The sequence below is a fragment of the Myotis lucifugus genome, unplaced genomic scaffold (genome assembly GCF_000147115.1).
Source record: "Myotis lucifugus unplaced genomic scaffold, Myoluc2.0 scaffold_182, whole genome shotgun sequence".
Taxonomy (NCBI): Eukaryota; Metazoa; Chordata; class Mammalia; order Chiroptera; family Vespertilionidae; genus Myotis; species Myotis lucifugus.
In genome coordinates this window covers 525,351-538,313 of record NW_005871230.1, presented here as the reverse complement: position 1 = coordinate 538,313, position 12,963 = coordinate 525,351, and the positions used below count along the sequence as shown (strand labels likewise).

Sequence of the window (12,963 nt, the reverse complement as noted above, 5' to 3'; positions counted from 1 at the left end):
TTTCAGAGAGGAAGGAAGAGGGGGGAGAGAGAGAGAGAAACATCAATGATGGGGGAGAATCATTTATCTGCTGCCTCCTGCACAACCCACACTGTGGGATGGAGCCTGCAACCTGGGCATGTGCCCTGACCGGGAATTGAACCATGACCTCCTGGTTCATAGGTTGATGCACAGCCACTGAGCCATGCTGGCTGGGTTTAACAAGATATAATAATTCTAAATTTGAATATTCCTAGAAATATTGTCTAAATATATAATTTATTTATATATTAGGTATATATATACCTAATAACTTATAAACAGAGCTATAGATATATTTACTAGCTATGATATATGTAATAAAAATTATAGAACAGCAAAAAGAAATTGACAAACACACCATTATAGCAGGATATCTTAACATACATATTTGAATAGTTGAGAAATCAGGTAGATAAAAATTTGGTAAGTATACAGAAGATTTGATTTCAGCAGTTATCAAGCCTTCTCTTTTGGACATATAGAGAACCCTATCCCCAACAATAACTTGAATACAAATTCCTCTTAACTATTTGGAAGTTTTATTAAAATTGATCACATACCAGGCTAAAAAGCAAGCTCATCATTGTCAAAAATCAGTATGAGACAAACTGAGCTAGGTGGTAAAAGAGAATAATAGAAAAAAAATTTAAACTTAAACTGTAATGAAAATTTATGCCATGCACACAGTTCTTATGAACCACAGCTAACGTGGTACCCAGAGGCCAATTGCAGAGCCTTAACTCATTTTTTAGGATAAAGGTCTGAAATGTAATGAGTTAGAAGACCAACTTTTTATATCCAAAAAAGAACAAAAGAATAAACTCAAAGAAAAAAAGAGAAACATGTCAAATTTTAAACAAATTCTTTCAAAGAGGGAGAACACACCCTGGCTCATTTTAGGAGGCCAGTATATCCATACAAGTACATTATAAAAAATAAAATTTATAGGTATGATCATTTATGAAGATGAATTAAAAAAATTAGAAAACCAAGTCCAACTTGTATACATATATGTATAACCCATGGACACAGACAATAGGGTGCTGAAGGCTGGGCTGTGTGTGTGTGTGGGGGGGGGGGGCTGGAGGGGGTCAATGGAAAAAAGGGACATATGTAATTCAACAATAAAGAATTATTTTTTAGAAAAATTAAGAAAACCAAGTCCAACGATGTTTTGAAAAAGCACAAAACATCATAACTGAAGTTGGATTTATTCTTGGACTGCAAGCAAGTCCAATGATCAAAAAGACCGTCAAACCTCAGAGGGAAGGTAGGGGAGGGTGGGAGTAAGGGGGAGAGATCAACCAAAGGACTTGTATGCATGCATACAAGCCTAACCAATGGACACAGACAACAGGGGGGTGAGGGCATGAGTGGGGGAGTGTGGGGGGACAATAGGGGGATAAAGACACATATGTAATACCTTAATCAATAAAGAAAAAAAGTCAATGTTCAAATTAATCTATAAATTAAATCCAATCAAAGTCCCAAAGGTACTTAAAAAAAAACTTGACCAGCTGATTAAAGTTTTCTGAAAGAGTAAAGAGTCAAAGATAATGAAAAACAATTTTCAAAAAGAACAAGGTGGTGGCAGGAGAGAGGGGAACTTCTCCCCATTAGATATTAGATTAATTATAAAATTTCTATATACCTTATTATAAAATAACAGTCGTTATTTTTACTGTTCTACATCCCAGTTCCTGGCACATAGTAGGCATTCAGAAATATCTGTTAAGTGAATGAAGCATGCCTTTGAAGGTAGCAGAAATAAAGTAGATTAAAAGTGGGAAAGGAAGAGAACTGGCTGAAACAAAACACACCATGGAAGGTAGGAGGATGAAAAAAATGACAAGAAACAAGGAATATCTGAGAGCAATTCTGTTGGCTCTGGTGGTGGAAGATGTGTAACATAAGTGAAGTCAAGTAAAATATAGTTGTGGATGACCTTGAATTCAGATGTTTTTAAATTAGGGCAGTTGCCAACAGCAGATATTTTAGATTACCTGCCAGTTACTTGATTTCAAACTATGATGGCCAGTGTTCTAATACAGTTGTGCTATTGATTTATTCAGCTCATATTTAACGAGCTCCTCCATTATACCCAGCACTATACCCAAAGCTGGGATTTTAATGGTGAGCACAATCAGATATCATCCCTGCCCTCATCTGCAGTCTACTAGCATGCTAATCCTTCTGTTCAGAATGTTTAGAAAAGGGTATATCCAGCGTAAAATATTTTCAAAGCCTGGATTCACTCTTATGAAAATAAGATTTTAAAATTTACACTAACTCTAGAAATTGAAATTCACTGCTTTTCACTTTACCTGGAGTTACAATCTATAATGATAAGCTGTATAGCAATTTTTTTCCTAATCAAATTGCATATGTTTTTTGTTATTAGAAACATATACTATCTTGATAACTACATTTTGCTAATCCTTTGTCTTGGCTGGTAATCTTTATATGTATATGAACTTTGCACAAGTGACTTGAGAAATACAGAATACATTCCTGGTATGTTCTGGTGAGTATTATCAAGTATTGCTATCTCTCAATGTCTTTTCTCGTGTGTCCTTTTGCAGGGGTTGTATTTGCACGTTATGGTCCAGTCTGGAGACAACAGAGGAAGTTCTCTCATTCAACTCTTCGTCATTTTGGCTTAGGAAAGCTTAGCTTGGAGCCCAAGATTATTGAGGAGTTCAAATATGTGAAGGAGGAAATGCAAAAACATGGAGGAGACCCCTTCGATCCTTTCCCCATTGTCCACAATGCCATCTCCAATATCATTTGCCTCATGTGCTTTGGCCGGCGCTTTGATTACACCAATAGTGAGTTTAGGAAAATGCTTAATTTTATATCACGAGGGTTAGAGGTCTGTCTGAACAGCCAGCTCCAACTGGTCAACATATGTCCCTGGCTTTATTACCTTCCCTTTGGACCATTTAAGGAATTCAGAGTCATTGAAAATGATGTTCTCAATTTCCTTAAAAGAATCATCAAAGAACATCGAGAGTCTCTGGACGTTGAGAACCCTCGGGACTACATAGACATGTACCTTCTCCACGTGGATGAAGAGAAGAAAAATAATAGCAATAGTAGTTTTAATGAAGATTACTTACTTTATATCATCAGTGATCTCTTCGTTGCTGGGACTGATACCACGAGTAACTCTTTGCTTTGGTGCCTTCTGTATATGTCACTGAACCCTGACATACAAGGTAATTAATAGGTGTTTCCTTTATTCATGGCAAAATTAGGTTATGTAAATTCGGATCAGCAACTTTGGTGATCCTGTGGCTCCTAGCACTAAGTGATGAAGAGGTATTAGAGGTGAAACTCCACGTTTCTAGACTGTATAATACTTGCTTGCCCCTGCTTTAAATCTCTACAGGTCTGATTCTGTGTGGAAACTGTGATGAAGATAGAACTTCAGAGAGGAATAACAATTTAGAGCTGATGGGAATCATAGTGATCATCCAAACCCATTCATCTTGTTTTTAAAATGGAGAACAGAGGCCCAGAGAAGTTATGTGACTTTCACAGGCTCACACAGCTAGTTCCACTACATCAATAGCAACAGGCAGTGAATGCCAGTGCAGTTCATAGTGGAAGAACACAGGGGAAGAGAGTGTATTAGTTTTCTGTTGTTCCTTTAACAAATAACTATATACTTAGCAACTTAAAACAATATGGGTTTGTTATCTTCTAGTTCTGCACATTAGAAGTCTGACACATGTCTCACTGGGCTAAAATCAAGAGATTGACAGGGCTGCATTCCTTCTTGGAGGCTCTAGTGGAGAATCCATTTCTAGGTTCCTTGGCTCATGGCCCTCTTTCTCCATCTTCAAAGCCAGAAATATTGCATCTCTCTGACCACTCATCTGTAGTCCCATTTCCTTCTGACTCCAAATTCAACTGGGAAAAGTTCTCCAATTAAAAAACCCATGCAATTAGATTGGGCATTCCCAGAAAATCCAGGATAATCTCCCCACGGCAGGGTCCTTAGTTTAATCACATCTGCAGTCTCTTTTGCCAGGCGAGGCAGAATGTTCACAGGTTTCAGGGGATTAGCTTATGGACATCTTTGAGGGTTTTGTGTGTGTTTTTTCTGCCTACTACAGACAGGATTGTGCCTACCTGTATTAGTTAATCTATTGCTGAGTAATACATTATCCCAAAATTTATCATCTTAAAATAATATCTCACAAAGTTTCTGAGGATCAGGAATCCAGGAGTGGCTTAGTCTGGATGGTCTGGCTTAAGATTTCTCATGATGTAGTAGTCAAATCTGGCTGGGGCTGCAGTCACCTATAAACTTGACTGGGACTGAAGGACCCACTTCCAAGATGGCTCATCCACTTGACTACTGGTTGCAGGTCTTACCACTTGGACCTTCCCATAGGGCTGCTTGACTTGACCCTAGAGAGAGTGAATGGCCAAGACAGGAGCCACAGTGTCTTTTATAACCTAAGTTCAGAACTGACATGTCAACTCCTCCTTTACTCTGTTGGTCACTTAGACCAACTTAGTACAAAGTGGGAGGGGACTGCGTAAGAATGTGTAAACCAAGCTTTGGCCGGTGTGGCTCAGTTAGTTGGGCATTGTCCCATGCACCAAAAGGCTGCTGGTTTGATTCCAGGTCAGAGTACAAGCCCAGGTTGCAGGCTCCATCCTCAGTAGGGGATGTGCCAGAGGCAGCCAATAGATGTTTCGCTCTCACATCTATGTTTCTCTCTCTAAAAATCAATTTTAAAAAAGTGAATGTGTAAACCAAGAGGCACGGAAATCACTAGGAGCTTTGATGGGCTACCATATATTGTCACATATACCAGTAAACGCTTAGATAGTCCAGTGTTCACATGAGAGAATGATTCAGAGTACTCCTGAATACAGAGTGCTTGCTCCTTCGCCCCTCTATCTGTTCTGATATCCTTCAGAGTCACAGAGTGTACAGGGGCTAGCTGGCTCCACTTGGAATATCTGATTAGTGCTTCACTTCACTCAGGCGGAGTCAGGCCTGTACTGCCACATTGCCGGTTGTGTGTACAAGGTGATGGTAAGTGGCGTAGGAGGGAAGTCTCAACTTACTAGTGACTGGTCTTCTGGTTTATTCTCTTTTTGTATAGAAAAGGTCCACGAGGAAATTGAAAGGGTCATTGGTGCTGACCGAGTCCCTTCCTTCACTGACAAGGCCCAGATGCCCTACACAGAAGCCACCATCATGGAGGTGCAGAGGCTGACTATGGTAGTGCCGCTTTCCATTCCACATATGACCTCGGAGAAAACAGGCAAGTCTAGAACTTCCACCTTTGAATGGGAAGCCCAGCCCAGGGAAGTTGAGGTGAGGGTATGGTGACTGTCACCTACCTTGATCCTCCCAATGGTTTAGCACTGTATCATGGACAGTCAAATGTGCAGGGAATGCTTCAGCAGACAGTTGTCCAGTATTTGTTGTACTGGCATTCTACACAGCTTGTTTTGTAAATGGCTTGCTCTTCAGAGCACAGATGCCCACAATGGTCACAAACAAATTAAGCTGCCATATGCAGTGGCTGCCTGGACAGAAGAAATTCTAGCATTGACAAAGGCACCCACCTCTCCGTCCTCTTCTTGAGGGTCAGAAGAGCTAGTCTAAATGTGGAAGTAAGGGTTTTAACACCACCTTTTTTACCGGTTACGAGTATACTTGTGTTTCCACTCACATTAAGTAATTTTAAGGTCGGAAAGCAATGTAGAATTTTAAAACAGCACTCTGGACTATTTTCTTAGTTATGTTTGTGTAGGCTCAGATTATAAGAGGTGCGAGATACAAGCCAATTCACTGCTCGGCACTTATTTCAGCCGTCCCTAGTTTTCCTCCTTGCTATGCGTGTCTTTTCCTCAACTCATCAGTTATGATGAGAACTACATCAAATTCTTTCCATCCATCTTTTATTATGGCAAAAGGTTTAAAAAAGACTTGTCATGGCAGAGAAGAATGTTAGAGTGAATGATGTGCGGACTCCGCGCCTGATTGGCCGAGTGACTTTGGTAGTCAGCTGGAAGATAGTACCTTGTCAGAAGATAGTAATGAGTTTAACATTAGACCATCATGAAGGCAAAAGAAACGTGATAGTATCCAACAGTGAAAGTGATTCTGAAGAAGAATGGGCAGAAAAAGACATTTTACCTGGAGCATTATACAAATATTTCAGGCATAACTGTTCAATCTGAAGACCCATAAAGTATAACTGAAGTAACCAATTTATTTTTTGATAAGAATTTTTTCAATCTCATTACTTCTCAAACCAATTTATACATTAGCACATGGAAAAATACCACAAAAATATCTGCTAAAACTTCACCATAGATGGACATTACTTATATGAATATAAAGAAGTTTCTTGGTTTAATTATATTGATGGGACAAACAAAGAAGCCAGAATGAAAAGATTACTGTTCAACCGATCCTTTACTTGAATCACCCATAGTTCCAAAAACTATGTTTATAGAAAGAGGTTCGAGTAAATACTTACATTCTTTCATCTGAATGATAATTCACAAGCAACATGTAACATAGACCATCTTCACGGATCACTTTATCTCTAAACGTAAATCTTTATATGTACCCAAACAGCAGTTATCACTCAATGAAGCAACGATTCCATGGAGAGGACGCATCAGATTCAAGACGAATTATCCGGCAAAAATAATAAAATGTGGAATTTTAGTAAGGATGCTTTGTGAAAGTGAGAGTGGCTATATTTGCAACTTCAAGATATATATGGGTGAAGGCGAAAAATACAACAGATTATATTATCTGTCTTATGGCCTTTTCTTGGTTCTTGGCATCAAATTTACCAAGATAATTACTAAAATAGCATGTCTACAGCTGAACTATTATTGAAGAACAAAACACTGGTTTGTGGAACAATGAGGGAGAGCCACGGGTTGCCAAAACTACTAAAAGTAGCTGGCCACACGAGCAAGTTCTGGCTCCAAATAGCTGGCCAGCAAGGTGTTAACTTCGAGTTATCCTACTTCAGTTGTTACAATTCTGCAAGTGAAGCATAAATATTAAAGAGTTAGAAGAGCCCTTTTGATTCTAACGATACCTGTTTCAACCTCTCACAGTGAAATGTGTCCTTTTGATTATGCCCTTGACATACAGGGTGGGGAAAAAGTAGGTTTACAGTTGTTCATATGAAAGATAATACAACAATTAATAAACAATAATACAAGAATAAACTGTGGCTGAAACCGGTTTGGCTCAGTGGATGGAGCGTCGGCCTGCGGACTGAAAGGTCCCAGGTTCGATTCCGGTCAAGGGCATGTACCTTGGTTGCGGTCACATCCCCAGTAGGAGATGTGCAGGAGGCAGCTGATCAATGTTTCTCTCTCATCGATGTTTCTAACTCTCTATCTCTCTCCCTTCCTCTCTGTAAAAAATCAATAAAATATATTTAAAAAAAAAAAAAAGAATAAACTGTGTTTCACGAACTCCAACTGTAAACCTGGCTTTTGCCCACCCTGTATAGGCACTCAGATTCCCTCGTAACAAGGAAGTCACCTCCTAGGAGACAGCTCATGATGTAGCAGGCTTAAATTAGTTATGAGACTGTTGTAGAAGGCAATCACTTATAAACGGCATTAGATCACTTAACAATTTCTTTGGTACAAATTAAATTCACTGAGTGTGCAGTATCTTTTGGGTATCACTTAAAGTGCACATGGATTTTTTAGCCGATTAAGAGGCAATGCTGACTTCCCTGTACATCCCTTTACCTTAGTTACCTTTCTCATCATATTATTGTGTGGACATAAAAGACGGTAAAATATAAAGTTTTATACAAGTATTAGGAATTTCTATTCTTTGGGAAAGTTTACCTGGTATGCCCTGTGATTTCTATGTGTTTTCTTTTCATTATAATGTTGTTATGGTTTGATCTAATGCATTAATTCAACAACTCTTAAGCTGGATCCTGGGGCGGTATGGAGAAAGGGATGCCAATTGGTAAGGTCTTGCCCCTGCCTGCAAGTACCTCAAGGTTTAGTCTCAGCAAATTAAGAGCTCGATATGTCACTAGGTATTTTTTAGATAGCGATGTTTACAGATTAGTAAAAAAGCATGCTGACTGACACTGGTTTTTGTTTGTTTGTTTTAGTGCTCCAAGGGTATACTATTCCTAAAGGCACAGTGATAGTACCCAACTTGTGGGCAGTGCACAGAGATCCAGCCATTTGGGAGAAACCTAATGATTTCAACCCTAATCGATTTCTGGATGATCAAGGACAACTTATTAAAAGAGAAACATTTATTCCTTTTGGGATAGGTGAGTTAAACTTTATTTTCTTTTTTTAAATATATTTTATTGATTTCTTACAGAGAGGAAGGGAGAGAGATAGAGAGTTAGAAACATCGATCAGCTGCCTCCTGCACACCCCCTACTGGGGATGTGCCCGCAACCCAGGTACATGCCCTTGACCGGAATTGAACCTGGGACCTTTCAGTCCGCAGGCCGACGCTCTATCCACTGAGCCAAACCGGTTCGGCTAAACTTTATTTTCTTAATGGCATAATTAAAAATGAAGTAGAACCAAAAGAATATTTTATTATTTCATAGTACTGTTTTAAAAATGTTTCTTTCCGGGCAAGCTAATATAAGAGATAAATCATGTAGATAATACATCTCCGCTTTGTTCATTTCAGATTTTAAAAATGAAAGGAAAGCAATTTGGTTTTAAGTCTTTAAATACGCCTAGGAATCTTCATCTCTGAACTGCTCTGGTGATGGTTTGAGTGCCAGGGAACTGCTGGAGTTCAGAGCAGCTTTTGACTGATGGCTGGTGGGTGAGAGGGGTTCTCTATTCTCAGCAGCAGCTCCTTTAGGTTCCTAGAGAAGGAATACTCCGGAGAGTCGTAATCTGATTTATTTTCTCCCTAATCATCCAGGTAAGAGCACAGGAAAGAAACAAGTAGGTACAGAAGCAGGAGGAGACAAGAATCAGATCTGTCTCTAGTTCCTGTCTAGGATGAAGATAGATTTTTATGCGTAGGGGTTAAAATGTGAGCTTCATTTATAAAAATTTTAATCAGCATTACTGTGGGAGGTCATGTGGTATATGTGGCAGTTTTATTTTAAAACTCTATATCTGTATTTAAGACAATTTAGATATTGCATATAAATGTGTCCTTTTAGAGACAGAAAAAGGGGTGGTATTATAATGCTTAATTTTTTTCTGCTCTTATTTTAGGGAAGCGGGTGTGTATGGGAGAGCAGCTGGCAAAGATGGAACTATTCCTGACGTTTGTGAGCCTGATGCAGAGTTTCACATTCGCTTTACCTAAGGATTCTCAGAAGCCCCTTCTGACAGGAAAATATGGTCTAACTTTAGCCCCACATCCATTTAATATAATCATTTCAAAGAGATAAAGAACATCTCTGAAAGGAGATGGTGAACAGGATGTAAATACATGTCTTTCTAAACACATTCTTCTTTCTACACTTGACAGCGGATCCAGCAACTTAGTGGATCCAGGGTAGGCTCAGGTTAGAGACTAAAAAGAGGGTAGAACATATGGGAGCTTTCATCTCGGGGCTCCTCAGCAGGATACTTCAGCCTTTTTAGTAACGCTTGTCTGTGATTTAGGGAATGGGACTAGAGGACTGGATTGGGAAGCAGGAGATTTGGATTTTATTCCCAGTGGCTTCTACCAGGGAGCATTTCTTCTCATCTCAGTGCCTTAGTCATTTCATGTGGTAACAAAACTTGCCTTCTCTCTCTCAGCACTAACAAAGGTCAAATGCCCTATATCTTTCCTAGCATCACCAAAACACTGTTAAGTTCTGAAGAACAAATTTAGGAATAGAACATGAAAGTGGAGCTCAGACTTGAATACTTTGTCAGAAAAGGATGTGAGTTCAGGCTGAGTTAGAGCTTTTCTTGCCACAGATCTTATGCCAGTTGAGGGGTGGGGTGGGGTGGTGTTGTTCTTGTTAATCTTTTTATGATTTTAGTTTTTACTTTTTGTAGACATGGGAGGAAGTGGACCCTGGTCCAGTAATGTTGAGGAAAGGTCATAGTCTGAATTTATATGTCTACCTTCCATTTCAACTACATAACAGTCAGACTAGCTGAAGACGTGGCTTCATGGCAGAATTCCTTCCTGCTGAGTTTACTTGCAAAGATATAGCTCTACCTTTTGACTTGAGTCCTAAATAGTGAGCTTGGGAATTCTGATACTAGGATTCAGGTTGTAGTGAATTCTTTCCTATTCTCCCTGCCACCAGGCCTAATGTATCTCATCCTTAAATACCGTCTAAGACAGTAAGAAATTCTTATTCGTATTAAAATAACTAAATTGTTTCTTAATAAAGAAGGCCCCTCAAGAAGAGCAGTTCTCAAGAAAGGTAACGGCCTCTTTCAGGGGGTGTTTGTAAATGTATGGGTGTATTTTTGGTTATCACAACGATGGGGGTGCTACTGGCCTTTTGCTGCCTTAAGGCCCGGATGCCAAAGGTCTGAGCAATTCTGTACAAGAACTGTCCTGCCCAGTATGCCAGTATTGCTCCCAGTGAGAACACAGTCCAAAGAATGGTGAGCCTTTTCCTTTATTCATCCATAGTACTCCTTCCTTATATAGAAGTAATCATGATAATAATACAAACAACTCTATTTTTTAGCTTTTCCTCCTGCTGGTACCATAGTCAATGCTTTACTTGTAGGCATACATAATCCTTACAGATTATTAAGAGGATGCCATTTTGTAGCTGATAAAGCCAAAGCTTAGATGTTTAGGTACCTAGTGAAAAGGCTCATTTCAAATTTACCAGTCTTTGTGCCAGTCTCTCTAAACCACTTCTCTGTACTGCCACCACTTGATCCCTAGCAGTTTACCCCTCTGCATTTTCAATATGGACAAATGAAACATAGGCTAATCTTTAGGTGCCTTGAGGATTTTTTGTTAATTAAAAAAGAAAACACAACTAATAAATGAAGTGCCCAGGAACAAACTGTAAGTAGATGGAGAGGCTGTGGTATGGATTTTAGATAAGATACATGTGTGGATTAAAGTGCACCTTGAGCAGGACAGTTTGTTCCTGATCTGGAATTTTTTAGGCTTTTGAATTGCACTAGTAATTTGGGATTAACAAGTTTATTACTCCTTAATTTTATAAATGCTTAATTTCAACTTTCCTAACAAAACAGTTCATAGCTTACTTGAGGGGAAAAAGTGTTTTATGTGTGACTATGTTGAAATCAGATGTTTATTAAACTCTTAAATATAATATCTCACAGTGTAGCACTTTAAAAACAGCTTTATATGGCTAGTCACCAAAAAGGCTATTAATGCTTTCCTTGCACATGTTGACATTTTACGATTTTATACTTTATGATTTGTTGAAATGTAAAAACTGTAATACTTTGTTTTATAAATTTGCCTAATATCTAATTTTTAGTCTTCATCTTTAGCATAATTTTTATGCTTTTATTAAACATTTTAGTTTCACTTTGATAGACTCATGTGTTTTTGTTTGTTTGTTTGTTTCTTGTTTTATTTTAACTGCTAAACCAAATTCTGTTTTACCAGATGTCAAGTTAGTAAATGGAAGAGGGAGTAAACCTCCAAAAAGAAAGCGATAGACACAGTATTATATAAGCATTTAGACAGCTGGGTAATACATTTACTCTCACAACTGTATCACAGCCCAAGTTTCTTATTTGCCAAGTTGAAGTCCAGCATTATTTAAGGAAAGGATGAACCTAAACAAGCTCTTATGGCAAAGTATTTTTTAAATTTATTTTTTTAAATTAATTTTTCAATACAGTTGATATACAATATTATACTAGTTTCAGATATACAACATTGTGCCTAGTCATTTATATACCTTATGATGTGATCACTCCGATAAATCGAGTACCCATTTGACACTATATATAGTTACAGTATTGACTATATTCCCTGAGCTGTACTTTACATCCCTGTGACTATTTTTATAAGTGACAATTTGTACTTCTTAAACCCTTTTACCTTTTTCACTCATCGCCCCAACCCCTCTCCCATCTGGTGACTATCAATTTATCTTTACCCATGAGTTAGTTTCTGTTTTGTTTATTTTGCTTTTTATTTTCATATGTAAAATCGTATGGTATTAGTTTTTCTTTGTCTGACCTATTTCAGTCAGCATAATATCCTTTAGGTCCATCCATGTAGTTGCAAATGGCAAGATTTCATTCTTTTTTATAGTTGAGTGATACTCCATTCTACTTCTGTTCTACATTTTCTTTATCTACTCATCTATTGATGGACACTTAAGTTGCCTCCAGATCTTGGCCACTGTAAATAACGCTGCAATAAACATAGGAGTGTATGTATCTTTTTGAATTTGTGTTTTGGATTTCTTCAGATAAATATCCGGAAGTGGAATTGCTGGGTCACATGGTGGTTATATTTTTAATTTTTTGAGGAACCTCAATACTGTTTTTCATAGTGACTGCACCAATGTACAATGCCAACAATGCATGAAAGTTCCCTTTCCTCCACATCCTCACCAACACTGTTTGTTGATTTATTGATGATACCCATTCTGACAGGTGTAAGGTGATACTTCATTGTAGTTTTAATTTGCATTTCTTTGATGATTAGTGATGTCATGAAGCTTTCCATTTGTTTTCTTCTAAGAGATTTATAGTTTTAGCTTTTATGTAAAGTTTTTAATCCATTTTGAGTTCGTTTTTTGCACATGGCATGAGGTAAGGATCTAACTTCATTCCTTTACATGTGGATACACAGTTTTCCCAGCACCATTTGTTGAAAAGATCGTCTTTTCCCCATTGAATAGTCTTAGTACCCTTGTTGAAAATGATCTGCCATATATGCAACTTGATAAATACTATCTCTTAGAATAATGAATCATAAAACTGTTTTGTACTAACAGCAGAATGAACAAATGAAATAAA

The 12,963-nt window shown here is 38.1% G+C and overlaps 1 protein-coding gene across 1 annotated transcript in view; it reads left to right on the top strand.

Annotated features, from left to right (window-relative positions):
• The window catches only part of LOC102440622 (cytochrome P450 2U1), a 26,590-nt gene extending 15,068 nt beyond the window's left edge, over positions 1 to 11,522 (top strand). The window contains exons 2-5 of the mRNA XM_006096588.3: positions 2,604 to 3,239; positions 5,148 to 5,309; positions 8,166 to 8,333; positions 9,256 to 11,522. Coding sequence (XP_006096650.1) covers positions 2,604 to 3,239; positions 5,148 to 5,309; positions 8,166 to 8,333; positions 9,256 to 9,434 — 1,145 coding nt within the window. The 3' untranslated portion in view covers positions 9,435 to 11,522. The remainder of the gene's footprint in view (positions 1 to 2,603; positions 3,240 to 5,147; positions 5,310 to 8,165; positions 8,334 to 9,255) is intronic.
• The last annotated feature ends 1,441 nt before the right edge of the window (positions 11,523 to 12,963 follow it).